Source organism: Petromyzon marinus, chromosome 9 (assembly GCF_048934315.1).
Source record: "Petromyzon marinus isolate PM22_M1 ecotype Great Lakes invasive population chromosome 9, UKy_Petmar_22M1.pri1.0, whole genome shotgun sequence".
Classification (NCBI taxonomy): Eukaryota; Metazoa; Chordata; class Hyperoartia; order Petromyzontiformes; family Petromyzontidae; genus Petromyzon; species Petromyzon marinus.
Genome location: NC_133675.1, coordinates 7,440,480 through 7,453,065, shown reverse-complemented (window position 1 = coordinate 7,453,065; position 12,586 = coordinate 7,440,480). Strand labels below are relative to the sequence as shown.

The window sequence follows — 12,586 nt, the reverse complement described above, 5'->3', positions numbered from 1 at the left end:
AAAATGGAGCTCTTTGGCATCAACTCAACTCGCCGTGTTTGGAGGAGGAATGCTGCCTATGACCCCAAGAACACCATCCCCACCATCAAACATGGAGGTGGAAACATTATGCTTTGGGGGTGTTTTCTGCTAAGGGGACAGGACAACTTCACCGCATCAAAGGGACGATGGACGGGGCCATGTACCGTCAAATCTTGGGTGAGAACCTCCTTCCCTCAGCCAGGGCATTGAAAATGGGTCATGGATGGGTATTCCAGCATGACAATGACCCAAAACACACGGCCAAGGCAACAAAGGAATGGCTCAAGAAGAAGCACATTAAGGTCCTGGAGTGGCCTAGCCAGTCTCCAGACCTTAATCCCATAGAAAATCTGTGGAGGGAGCTGAAGGTTCGAGTTGCCAAACGTCAGCCTCGAAACCTTAATGACTTGGAGAAAATCTGCAAAGAAGAGTGGGACAAAATCCCTCCTGAGATGTGTGCAAACCTCGTGGCCAACTACAAGAAACTTCTGACCTCTGTGATTGCCAAGGGTTTTGCCACCAAGTACTAAGTCATGTTTTGCAGAGGGGTCAAATACTTATTTCCCTCATTAAAATGCAAATCAATTTATAACATTTTTGACATGCGTTTTTCTGGATTTTGTTGTTGTTATTCTGTCGCTCACTGTTCAAATAAACCTACCATTAAAATTATAGACTGATCATTTCTTTGTTAGTGGGCAAACGTACAAAATCAGCAGGGGATCAAATACTTTTTTCCCTCACTGTACATAAAGTGCTACAGTGACATGAGGAGAAGTGTTTTATGACTAAGTTTCGTGCAAGATTCACCGCCATGAAATTTACACAAGATACAATTAGACTCTGCTCAAGTTTTTCGTAAATATTACAACGTCCTCGGACGGGCAAACAAGCTAGTGATAAAGAATTACATTTCCAAACCAAATGTGTAATACAGACAAATCCGTACATTTATTACCAAAAATTTATGAGAACAAATCAGACAACACCAAGGTGTTTTAAAATGTAATAATAAACAATTTGATCAGAGACAGCAAAAAGGAAGTGTATTATTGACAAATATCAGAGCATGGTGGAACACAAATCATGGCAGATGCGGATACCTGATGCATAATTGGAAAATGTAAAACTCTCCAGTGTGCGACTGTGGTCCTTCAGCACAGCATTGTCAACGTTCCTGATCCATATGTCACAACAGAGAATATTCACTGATTTAAACGCTTTCTTCTTCAGACCCATTGGTATGTTGTTTTGCATTGTTTAAAAGCTCTCGTTTGCCTCTTTTATTGCGTAACTTTGATCCCAGTCCACCTTCAATAACTGCCCCCTAGGTATACATACTTAACTGATTTAAAGATGTCGGTGGAACACAACTGTGCGATACAACTCCAGCTATGTATGTATGTTGAACTGTATCCAAAACGTTAATCTTTACAAACACACTTCTTTCAAACATGCGCTCTCGGATTGCCCACACTCAATTACTACTGAACTCCAGGCTAAAATAGCGTTTATCTGTGATCACATCGTACAACCTAGAACACAAATTACAATTGAATGCTATCATTTAATAACTTCCCTGAAACTTAGACCTCCCATTATATCCCGTGTATTTTTTCATGACATACATGCACCTCTGCTTACAAAGCACTTGTCTACGTCTGAAAATGACAAGGGCAATCCACCGAAGATGGAAGAAAAAATGTATTGAGTATTTAACAGACATTCTTTGCTCCTACGTTATAAGACTTTAGTTGCAGCGTAGATTATCTTACCTCCATTTTGTCCTTAGACAGGTAAACCTGCAATAACAGCCCAGCTACCCTACTTCTAAAAGATCTTCCCACCCTTTGTGTATGTACATTTGTCTGCAACACTAAAGTGTATATATATATCCATTGATTATTTTTAGTCGACCAGGGAAAGCCCACTGAGCTATTTGCTCTTTTTCAGAAGCGACTGGCCACAAATGATACATTATTACGTGCAAATGTATTGCAACCAAATAATCTAAACGCAAGTTTATAAATGTGGATGGAAAAATCAGAGAACCTGGAAAAAATCCACACGACCATTGGGAAAACATGCAAACTCCAAAAACATCTCGCCACCGCGGCACCATTGTTTCTAATACAACACTAGATGCGAAGAAACAAGTCTTTCAAAGAGGTATTTTTTTCAGTGGGTACAAATGCATTCATCCAAGGTCTCACATATCAATACCACTGCATGAGATTTCATGAAAAATGCAAAAAAATACAATAAAAGAGGTGACAGACAACAGAAATTTTCACCAAGGTTTATCTCAGCAACATTAGAACACATTTAACAGAAATGATATTGGATAGAAAGACAGCATGTCGTTTAACCATTTCACATTATCTGATGATTCATAAACACTCATTGAAACTTACAGGATATAATTTGGGAACTTAACAAATAAGGATACCAAGAATGACGCAAGATAAACATAAGCTAAATTACCAAAAAAGGCATATACAACATAAGCTGCTAAATAATATTGTGAGAGAACGCTTTTAAAACCTACAGAATATGCATAGTTAGGCAATTTCTGAAGGAAGATCAGGTTTAAACTGTTGATATAAACAGGACAACAAGAAATCTGAACATTATAACGATGATAATGTTTTCATTAATTACACACTGCCAGTAACAATAGGTGGAAAATAAACATCCATGGTGCAAGCTCAGGGTCACTTTAACAAAAAGAGAAGCATGGCACTAGAAATGAAACATACAAATCAGGGCTGCCATATCAATCATTGAAAAAGTAGTCTCGGATTGACTATATATCTCATTCAAAGGGATGATGGCCAACGGACAAGGCTCGTAACCAAATCGAAAACCAAAGAAGAGAATTTTGCCAAGAGGATGACCACCTCAGATGTGGCATGATGAAATCAGCGACCGCACATGCAAAACGAATTGTTACATCGCAAGACCGCAAGGAATGATCACGGTGTGTGTAAGCCATCATCCAGAAGTATATAGACAATGATAGATGATGATGAGACCTATGCAATACCATGGCAATATCTTCCAATAACAAAGTATTCTCAAACTTAGCAATATCAGTTTTCAGTATTTTAAGGAGGTTTCTTTTGGATGATGCAGACTTTTGTCAAGAAAACTATTTTTAAAATAATTCCTTTCTGGAATAGTTTAGCGATTCAATAAAAACAATTCACTTCTGCCAAAAAAGATACAATATTTCAAAATACAAAATATTTTTTTACAAGTTCAGTACTGTTATATGAATGTAACAATATGCATTTTCACATCAATTTAGATTAAATACTTTTTTTTATTTAAAGCTTTCGTGACTCAGGGATTCATATTCTTGGTTCTTTCGGTAAAGTCACGTAGAAGGGAAACAATAAAATAATAAAAATATAAAACAATACAATTCTCACGACGTTTCGACTGCAACACAAGCAATCATCATCAGGTGTGAAAACCACAGCAAAATTTTTTGAAAAAAGTGGCGGTTTTTTTAACGTTAGTACCACGGAGAGCGATTTGACAGTTTGTTCAGATGGACGAGTCCATCTATGTTCGGAAAAGAGGAGGGGGGAGACGAAAATAATGGATGCGGTCTGAAAGGCACCGTAAGCGTGAACAATCAATTAAGACCCGAAATGGTTTATAAAATCCTTCCAATGATTGCTAAGCCAGAATCCATCTTCTCGGTTAAAATTGTCTCTGTGTTTGTATATGTGGATAGCCTCATGAACGAATCTCTCATGGTAGCCAGATGGCTTGCAATGAACCTCTGTCTTGGAGAAGTCAATGTCATGTGAGCCTACTGAATTATAACAGTGATCTGCCACGGCCGAGGTGTTGGTTCTACCGTGTTTCAGGTCTGCTTTGTGTTCACAAATGCGGTCCGAGACATGTCGTTTGGTTTCTCCAATGTAACTACTACCACAGAGGCAACTTAGTTTGTAGACGCCAGGGTACTGTATGTTCGGAATCACATCTTTTTTTTATTATTTTATTGTTTCCCTTTTACGTGATTTTACCGAAAGAACCAAGAATATAAATACTTTTTGTTTCGTTGAATCTCTTAACTGATTGTGACTACATGTTAATCATTGTGAATACATGTCAATTCGTGTGAATGTATGTTAATTATTGAGAATACATGTAAATTTTTGTGAATACATGTACATTTTGTGAATACATGTTAATTACTGGGAATACATGTAAATTATTGTGAATACATGTTAATTATTGTGAATACATGTTAATCTTTCATGTGCTCCTTAAAAATGTATATATGTTTTCAACAATTGTGATGATGCTCTTGGCTTTTTGTAATAGTTCCTCGTTAATGACATTATAATACGTATGGAAGTGTGCCTAAGTGCTTATTGTCATAATTTTCCATTTAGATTTTATAATTAAGGATAATAGTGAAATTAATTCTGCTTACATGTGCAAATGCGCATGGACCTTAAAATGTGCAAAATATTCTCCTTTAGTGAAATTTACAGAACACTGTCCTAGGAGGGTTGAGGCTAATTATCCTTTATGCATAGTCTTGTGTCAATATTATAATTCAGATGCATTTATGGTTATTTTTGATTGTTATTTCACAAATTGAATATATTTTTAGGAAGAGCTGTTGTATGCATGATAACCATATATCGTTCAATTAAATATTATTTTAATATCACTGCACCTTAGGCTACGTATATAGTATCTTTTTTCAGGGATGGTAATATATACTCTCAATTCAGAAAGGATCAGACAGTGATTTCCACATACTGTGTAAGTGTGAGCAAATTGGAGAGGGAGGAGGGCGTGGAGGATGCTGAAGCAACTGAGGAACGCCGATTTTATTGAAAAATGCACGTTTGGTGACTCTGGAGAGGAATTCTCTGTCAAAGCAATGGGTCGACACCGCCGACATCCTGGATTGGGAATCCAGGCAGTTAAACCGGATTCTCAAGTGCAGTTTATGACCTCAGGACTGGTTACCAAAAACTGCGCACGAACAAACATCATTAATATTCTTGGTTCTTTCGGTAAAGTCACGTAGAAGGGAAACAATAAAATAATTTAAATATGAAACAATAAAATTCTTACGACGTTTCGACTGCAGCACAAGCGATCATTATCAGGTGTGAAAACTTACAGCAAGAAAAATTGGTTTTCACACCTGATGATGATTGCTTGTGTTGCAGTCGAAACGTCGTGATAATTTTATTGTTTTATATTTTTATTATTTTATTGTTTACCTTCTACGTGACTTTACCGAAAGAACCAAGGATATGAATCCCTGCAGTCACGAAAGCTTTAAATCGAAACATCATTTATTTTGGTTTATGGATGAATTGAGTTTATTCCAGCTCCAAAAATAAAATAGAAAATCGGTTTCAATGGATTGCAGTGCACAAGGAGTGTGCGCCCATATTGTGATGAGAGGTCGATTGAAGTGACAGTATAAAGCAATTGTGATCTTATCATCTGGGGTTGTTAACAGACACATAGTGATGCACTGCTAGCTGCCAGTAACCTATATGAAAGAAGTATTCGTCTCATGACTGACATGACACTGATAGTACAGTTGTAATACAAATGGGGGGGGGGGGTTAATTTTGAGATATGTCCGTGAAAATGTCACTTATTCACATTTGTGATTAATAAAAACAGCTATACTGTGAATACCCTATTGCATAGTACTCTGCTAAATGCTACATATATTTAAAATACAGAAATATACCGTTCATATAAAAGTGTTTGTGTTGCACGTTATACATTATCATAAAATATGCCAACAAAAGCACCTTCGGTATGCCATTTCCATTCCAATTTACCCCGTTTGCGCTTGTCAACGATATGCGTTAAACATGGGGGAGGGGGGGGGGAGTGTAAATCGCTGGGGACGGGAGGAAGTGGGTGGGTGTATGGTTTAGTGTCGCAATATGTCGACCTGAAGGCATACAAAAACGTAGACTGAATGTCAGCAGGCGTCAGATGGTGGGCTTGCCAGCCACTATTCAGACGCCTCTTTATGCTGCTTGTAAGGGACCATTCACTCTGCACAAAACGTAAGTGCGTAATACATCCCACCGACAGGTCTCCAGCGTGCATGCATATTCGATGCAAACTGCTGTACCCGGGTGCGTGTTTTGCAACAACAAAAAACAAGTGCACGCGCATGTAGGAATGTGATCATTCATTGTTGCTTGTGAAGTTTGCACGTGTAAATTCATCACACCGTTCGCTGCGTCCGTGCGAAAGTTATGCATTCTGAGAACATCGTTAACGACCGTTTCCAGTGAAAGAACGAAGCAGACTCATTCGAACACAAAAGCTCAATGTTATTTTTTTAAATATATAGAGCAGCCAGTATTTTTGTTGCTGCACAAGCCGAATCAGCTTAGACAATGTATTCACGTGTTATTTAAATTTCACTTCCCAGGCTCTGCCCTTCAAGCAAAACACATCAATTTAGCTGGACCTCTGGGGAAGCCTCGATTAGACACTAGATTCTAAACGGGAACGAGCGTCGCTAATTTAATAAAGTAGCTGTCCCCGGTGCTGAACGGGCGCAGCGCGTTCGTCGCACGCGATGGAGCTCAGCACGTTCACCATGGACGAGTGGGGTAACAGGAACGTGTCGCTCCACGCGATGATGCTCGACCACGCGGCCACCACCGCCTCCTCGGCCACCACGAATGCGTCGACCCCCTTCAAGGGCGTGCAGCTCATCCGCACCTTGAAGCCGTTCGTTGTGCTCTTCTACACAGCGGTGGTGGTAGTGGGTGTCTTAGGAAACTTCCTGCTCGTCTACGTGATCTGCCGCGTCAAGAAGATGCACAACGTGACCAACCTGCTCATCGGAAACCTGGCTTTCTCCGATCTCCTCATGTGCGCCATGTGCGTGCCCCTCACTCTGGCGTATGTGTTCGACGCGCGCGGGTGGGTGTTCGGCAGCTTCATGTGCTACTTCGTGTTTCTCATGCAGCCCGTGTCCGTGTACGTGTCTGTATTCACGCTCACGGTCATCGCTGTGGACCGGTACATCGTCACCGTGTACCCGCTGCGCCGCCGCATCACCATCCCCACGTGCGGCTACCTGCTGGCCGCGATCTGGGTGACGGCGTGCGCGCTCGCCGCCCCGGCACTGGCTCACACCTACTACTGCGAGTTCCCGGAGCAGCGCATGACCATCTGCGAGGAGTTCTGGATTGGCACGGAGAGGGAGCGCCTCGCGTACGCTTACAGCACCCTGGTGCTCACCTATGGACTGCCGTTGCTCGTCATCTCGCTGTCCTATTTCAAAATCTCGGTGAAGCTGAAGAACCGCGTGGTGCCAGGCACGGTGACCCAGAACCAGGCGGAAATGGACCGCGCCCGCCGTCGCAAGACCTTCCGACTCCTGGTTCTCGTGGTCACTGCGTTCAGTGTCTGCTGGCTGCCGCTGCACATCTTCAACTTTCTGCGCGACGTGGACATCCGCCTGATCGACAAGTACTACTTCAACCTGGTGCAGCTGCTGTGCCACTGGTTCGCCATGAGCTCGGCCTGCTACAACCCGTTCATCTACGCGTGGCTGCACGACAGATTTCGAAGCGAGCTCAAGAAGATGTTCACGGTGAAACGGAGGGTGGCTCCCAGTAACAACACCGGCATGGCCAGTGTGGTGTTGTGAAGGAAGTGAGAGGGAGAGAAAGAGAGAATGCGCTGGAAGTTAAACAAATAAATACGCGACACCGAAACGACGAATTAAGTGTTATATATGTGGTGAAGTATTGTGAAATAACGGCTGTAAATTTTATGAAAATTGTAATTTTTACTTGGTAAAGAAGTCACCTAATCCATGTCTTAATCTCAGCACTAGCATATCAAATGACCCCAAGTCGTAGACTTTTGTGTAACAGTAACTCTCGCTTTTATTTTATCCCCGAGTTTAATTTTAACGAACTAACCAAAGTCCGAATCGCAAACATGCTTTTATTTGGCTCGATCGTTTGAGTTCCAGTACGCTCTCTAAAGGTTAAACGCATTCGCTATCGTACTGAGCATAGAGCAGTAAGGCAACTTAACCCCCCGGGTTTTCCAAACTCCAGTCGGCACGACCCACCACGCTTCGTCTCTCCGCGTTTTATCAATTTACTCATTCTCATTCAAATACGAATTACGTCCTTCCACGCTGCACGCACCCGATGATGACAAACACGTCCCACGTGCACACGCACACACGGAGCGAGCATACGTGTACTCACACGCACATGCTGACACATCAAGCTTAATTTGCATCGGCTCTATAATAACGCAGTGTTAATTACATATCGTGACTGTACATTGCAGTATTACCTTCACAACGTGTTGGCTATGTATTTAATCCACTGTTAATCTAAAATGTGTATTCTTGGTTCTTTCGGTAAAGTCACGTAGGAGGGAAATAATAAAATAATAAAATAATCCATAAAATAACATTCTCACGACGTTTCGGCCACAACGCAAAGGTGAAGAACAGAGCTGTTGGAAAGACAGCATCCTTATTAGGACAGCTCTGTTCTTCACCTGAGGACGGCTGCTTGCGTTGTGGCCGAAACGTCGTGAGAATTGTATTTTATTTTGTTATTTTTTTTTATTATTTTGTTATTTCCCTTCTACGTGACTTTACCGAAAGAACCAAGAATATGAATCCCTGCAGTCACGAAAGCTTTAAATCGAAAACTAAAATGTGTACTTTTTTGTATAGACGTGTACCGTAAATTATAGCGCTTATACATTGTTGACATTACGTGTAACATTCGATTTTTTTGTGCCATTGATTAATGTACAACCCTCTCGGTCATGGACATTGTTTGACCATGCGGCACTGTACCACGTTGGTCAGTGTAAGTTGGTGAAGCAAGCCTATAGAGCCGGCTCTGATATTACTCCTCACAGTTAGCCGTGGCCAGAAATCAAACTCAGGTGGTTGGGCCCCAAGTGATGTGCACCAACCACTTCACTATTGTAAAGTTTTATGGACATCAGCCTTAAATCTTTCTGCAGTGCGCGTTGGGAAACTGTATTCAATTAGAGTTGGGACGCTGAATGGACTCCAATTTTAATCAACAATAAAAAAACTAGAGACCCTACATGCCCTGCCCAGCGTGGTGCAGATAATTATGTTAACGATGTCGCCAAGCACCGCCCAATTACCTCCCGTCCAGCGGCACACGAGGGAAGATAATTTATACATTATTGTCCAACTGTGTTCGTAGTAGAGTAATTAAACCGACAATCAGTAGAGTGATCGATTACTCACATCCATACACAACATATGGTCAAATTCTATCCCAGCTATAAGGTCAAAGGTGGGACCCTCTCCCAAAACATGAAGTAAGTCACATGTGAGTTTCCTGAAAGGTCATCTCATGCCGTTTATAATAATAGCCTTATTAGACCTTCAATTAACAAGCTTCATACGAGAGTTTAAAAGACTGGGTTCAGCCTTTATTTCCCTCTACAACTTCTTCATCACAATAGGTATTTTTTGTTTTACGCTTGGCAGTGATAACATACATTTCGATTTAAAGCTTTCGTGTCTGCAGGGATTCATATTCTTGGTTCTTTCGGTAAAGTCACGTAGAAGGGAAATAATGAAATAATACAAATAAAACGTAATAAAATTTAATTCTCACGACGTTTTTTATCATGTTTATATTTTTATTATTTTATTATTTCCCTTCTACGTGACTTTACCGAAAGAACCAAGAATATAGTGATAACATAGCTTAGCTTTGCTGGGTTGTTAAGAGCATTAAGCTTCGGTTATGATTTAAAATTCCTCACCGTTTGCTACATTGGTGTGTTTATGCTTAAGTAACATGCGACGATGTAATGTACATTTTCAAGTTCAGTCGTTGTGTTTGTTGTAGCTTCATTTAAGAGTAATATAATGAGGGATTAATTTCTCACTATTTTCAAGAACGCTGATAGTCTGACTTGGGGTATGGATTATTATCAGCACTCGAATGCAAGGTATTCCCACCAATAATAATCCTGGGTTATTGTACCTTTTATGCCTATACAGTAATCTGATGAACAAGATTGTACAAATCAGGACGTAATATTGTGAGATATTTATGGCGTGAAAATAAATAATGGAGCACCATTGCACACTTTTTCTGCTGAAATCAAGCCCTGATTATAATTCGTAATTTTGCACAATTACTGCAAATGCCTCCAAGCATTTTCTTGATATTACGTGCATTTAGTGTTTGGTGTGCTTATAATACAACCAGTTGAATGAGGTGATGTAAAATTATATGTTTTGCATATGATATTTTTCATTTGAAAGAACTTGTGCATCGCAACCAGTGTCATAACTACACAGCATTGTGCAACTGTATTGCATGGCATATTAAAATAAACACACCTTTACAGTATGTAAGTCTCAAATCTGTTATCATTTCATTTTAAAGAAAACACTGCTTAAATTTTGATTTAAAGCTTTCGTGACTGCAGGGATTCATATTCTTGGTTCTTTCAGTAAAGTCACGTAGAAGGGAAACAATAAAAATATAAAAATAAAAAACAATACAATTCTCACGACGTTTCGACTGCAACACAAGCAATCATCATCAGGTGTGAACCACAACAAGAAAATTTGAAAAAAAAGTGGCGGTTTTTTAACGTTAGCACCACGGATAACGATTTTACAGTTTGTTCAGATGGACGAGTCCATCTATGTTCGGCAAAGAGGAGGGGGGAGACGAAAAATAATGGATGCGGTCTGAAAGACACCTTAAGCGTGATCAATCAATTAAGACCCGAAATGCTTTATCAAATCCTTCCAATGATTGCTAAGCCAGAATCCATCTTCTCGGTTGAAATTGTCTCTGTGTTTGTATATGTGGATAGCCTCATGAACGAATCTCTCATGGTAGCCAGATGGTTCATCAAGGACTAAACACTGAGGTACCCCCCCTGGTAAGACACTGCTTAACCAATACATACGTCACTTGGAATGGAACTTTTTACAAACTGAGGGCACCCCAATGGGCTCCCCCCTATCTCCGGTTGTAGCCAACATTTTCATGGAGAAATTTGAGACTGACGCCATCCAGACTACCACTCTGCGCCCAACCTTATGGAAGAGTGTACGTGGATGACACTTTTGTCATCTGGCCACATGGCTGGCCTGCTCTAGACCAATTCTTCGACCACATCAATTACATACACCCAGCCATCAGATTTACCATGGAAGTCGAAAAAGATGGCAAGCTCCCCTTTTTTGGATGTCCTAATAAAAAAGAGACCTGATGGTTCAATGAGCCACTCTGTCTACAGGAAAGCTACCCATACGGATGCTTACCTAAAACCGGATTCCCACCACCATCCATCCCAGAAGAATTCCCTCATCAAGACTCTGCACCATAGAGCCCAATGCATATCCGACCAGGAACACATAGCCAGTGAACTCAAGCACGTACACCAAGCTCTTAAGGCTAATGGTTACTCCGACTATACAATCCGCAAAGCTATCACTCCAACCATGAAGAAGGACCCTCTTGAGGAGCCTTTCAAAACCATCACTTTACCCTACATTGCGGGGATCACAAAAAGATCTCCAAAATCTTGAATAAACACAAGATCCAGGTCCGATTCAACACATTACATAAAATCCGTGATCTGGTTCCGTCTGTAAAAGATGTGATTCCGGACATACAGTACCCTGGCGTCTACAAACTAAGTTGCCTCTGTGGTAGTAGTTATATTGGAGAAACCAAACGACATGTCTCGGACTGCATTCGTGAACCCAAAGCAGACCTGAAACACGGTAGGACCAACACCTCAGCCGTGGCAGATCACTGTTATAATTCAGTAGGTTCACATGACATTGACTTCTCTTTGCAAGCCATCTGGCTACCATGAGAGATTCGTTCATGAGGCTATCCACATATACAAACACAGAGACAATTTCAACCGAGATGGATTCTGGCTTAGCAATCATTGGAAGGATTTGATGAACCATTTCGGGTCTTAATTGATTGATCACGCTTAAGGTGTCTTTCAGACCGCATCCATTATTTTTCGTCTCCCCCCTCCTCTTTTTCGAACATAGATGGACTCGTCCATCTGAACAAACTGTCAAATCGTTATCCGTGGTGCTAACGTTAAAAAACCGCCACTTTTTTTTCAAATTTTCTTGTTGTGGTTTTCACACCTGATTATGATTGCTTGTGTTGCAGTCGAAACGTCGTGAGAATTGTATTGTTTTATATTTTTATTATTTTATTGTTTCCCTTCTACGTGACTTTGCCGAAAGAACCAATAATATAAAACACTGCTTGTTGAAATCTATCTGTATTGTACTTGACCCATAAATCAAAAACATTAATTTACAATCTTGATTTGAAGCTTTCGTGACTGCAGGAATCCACACTCTTTGGTTCTTTCGGTAAAGTCACGTAGGTATAAAATAAAATAAATCACGAAGTTTCGGGCGCAACACAAGCATCCATCATCAGGTGGGAAAGCTTTCCCGTTATTTATTTTATTTTATACCAACGTGACTTTACCGAAAGAACCA

At 40.7% G+C, this 12,586-nt stretch overlaps 1 protein-coding gene across 2 annotated transcripts; it reads left to right on the top strand.

The window, feature by feature from the left end:
- The first annotated feature begins 5,916 nt into the window (after positions 1–5,916).
- PRLHR (prolactin releasing hormone receptor) lies at positions 5,917–10,439 on the top strand. Of its 2 annotated transcripts, none has more exons than XM_032950681.2 (2): positions 5,917–6,098; positions 6,473–10,439. In XM_032950681.2, the coding sequence occupies exon 2, from the start codon at positions 6,623–6,625 to the stop codon at positions 7,703–7,705; it is 1,083 nt and encodes a 360-aa protein (XP_032806572.1). In that variant the 5' UTR covers positions 5,917–6,098; positions 6,473–6,622; the 3' UTR covers positions 7,706–10,439. The 2 variants fall into 2 exon arrangements, with proteins under 2 accessions (XP_032806572.1, XP_032806573.1); XM_032950682.2 differs by having other exon boundaries at positions 5,917–6,102.
- The last annotated feature ends 2,147 nt before the right edge of the window (positions 10,440–12,586 follow it).

Bases quoted from the DNA above. Each gene is read 5' to 3' on its own strand.
- PRLHR (XM_032950681.2), top strand. From the start codon at position 6,623: ATGGAGCTCAGCACGTTCACCATGGACGAGTGGGGTAACAGGAACGTG.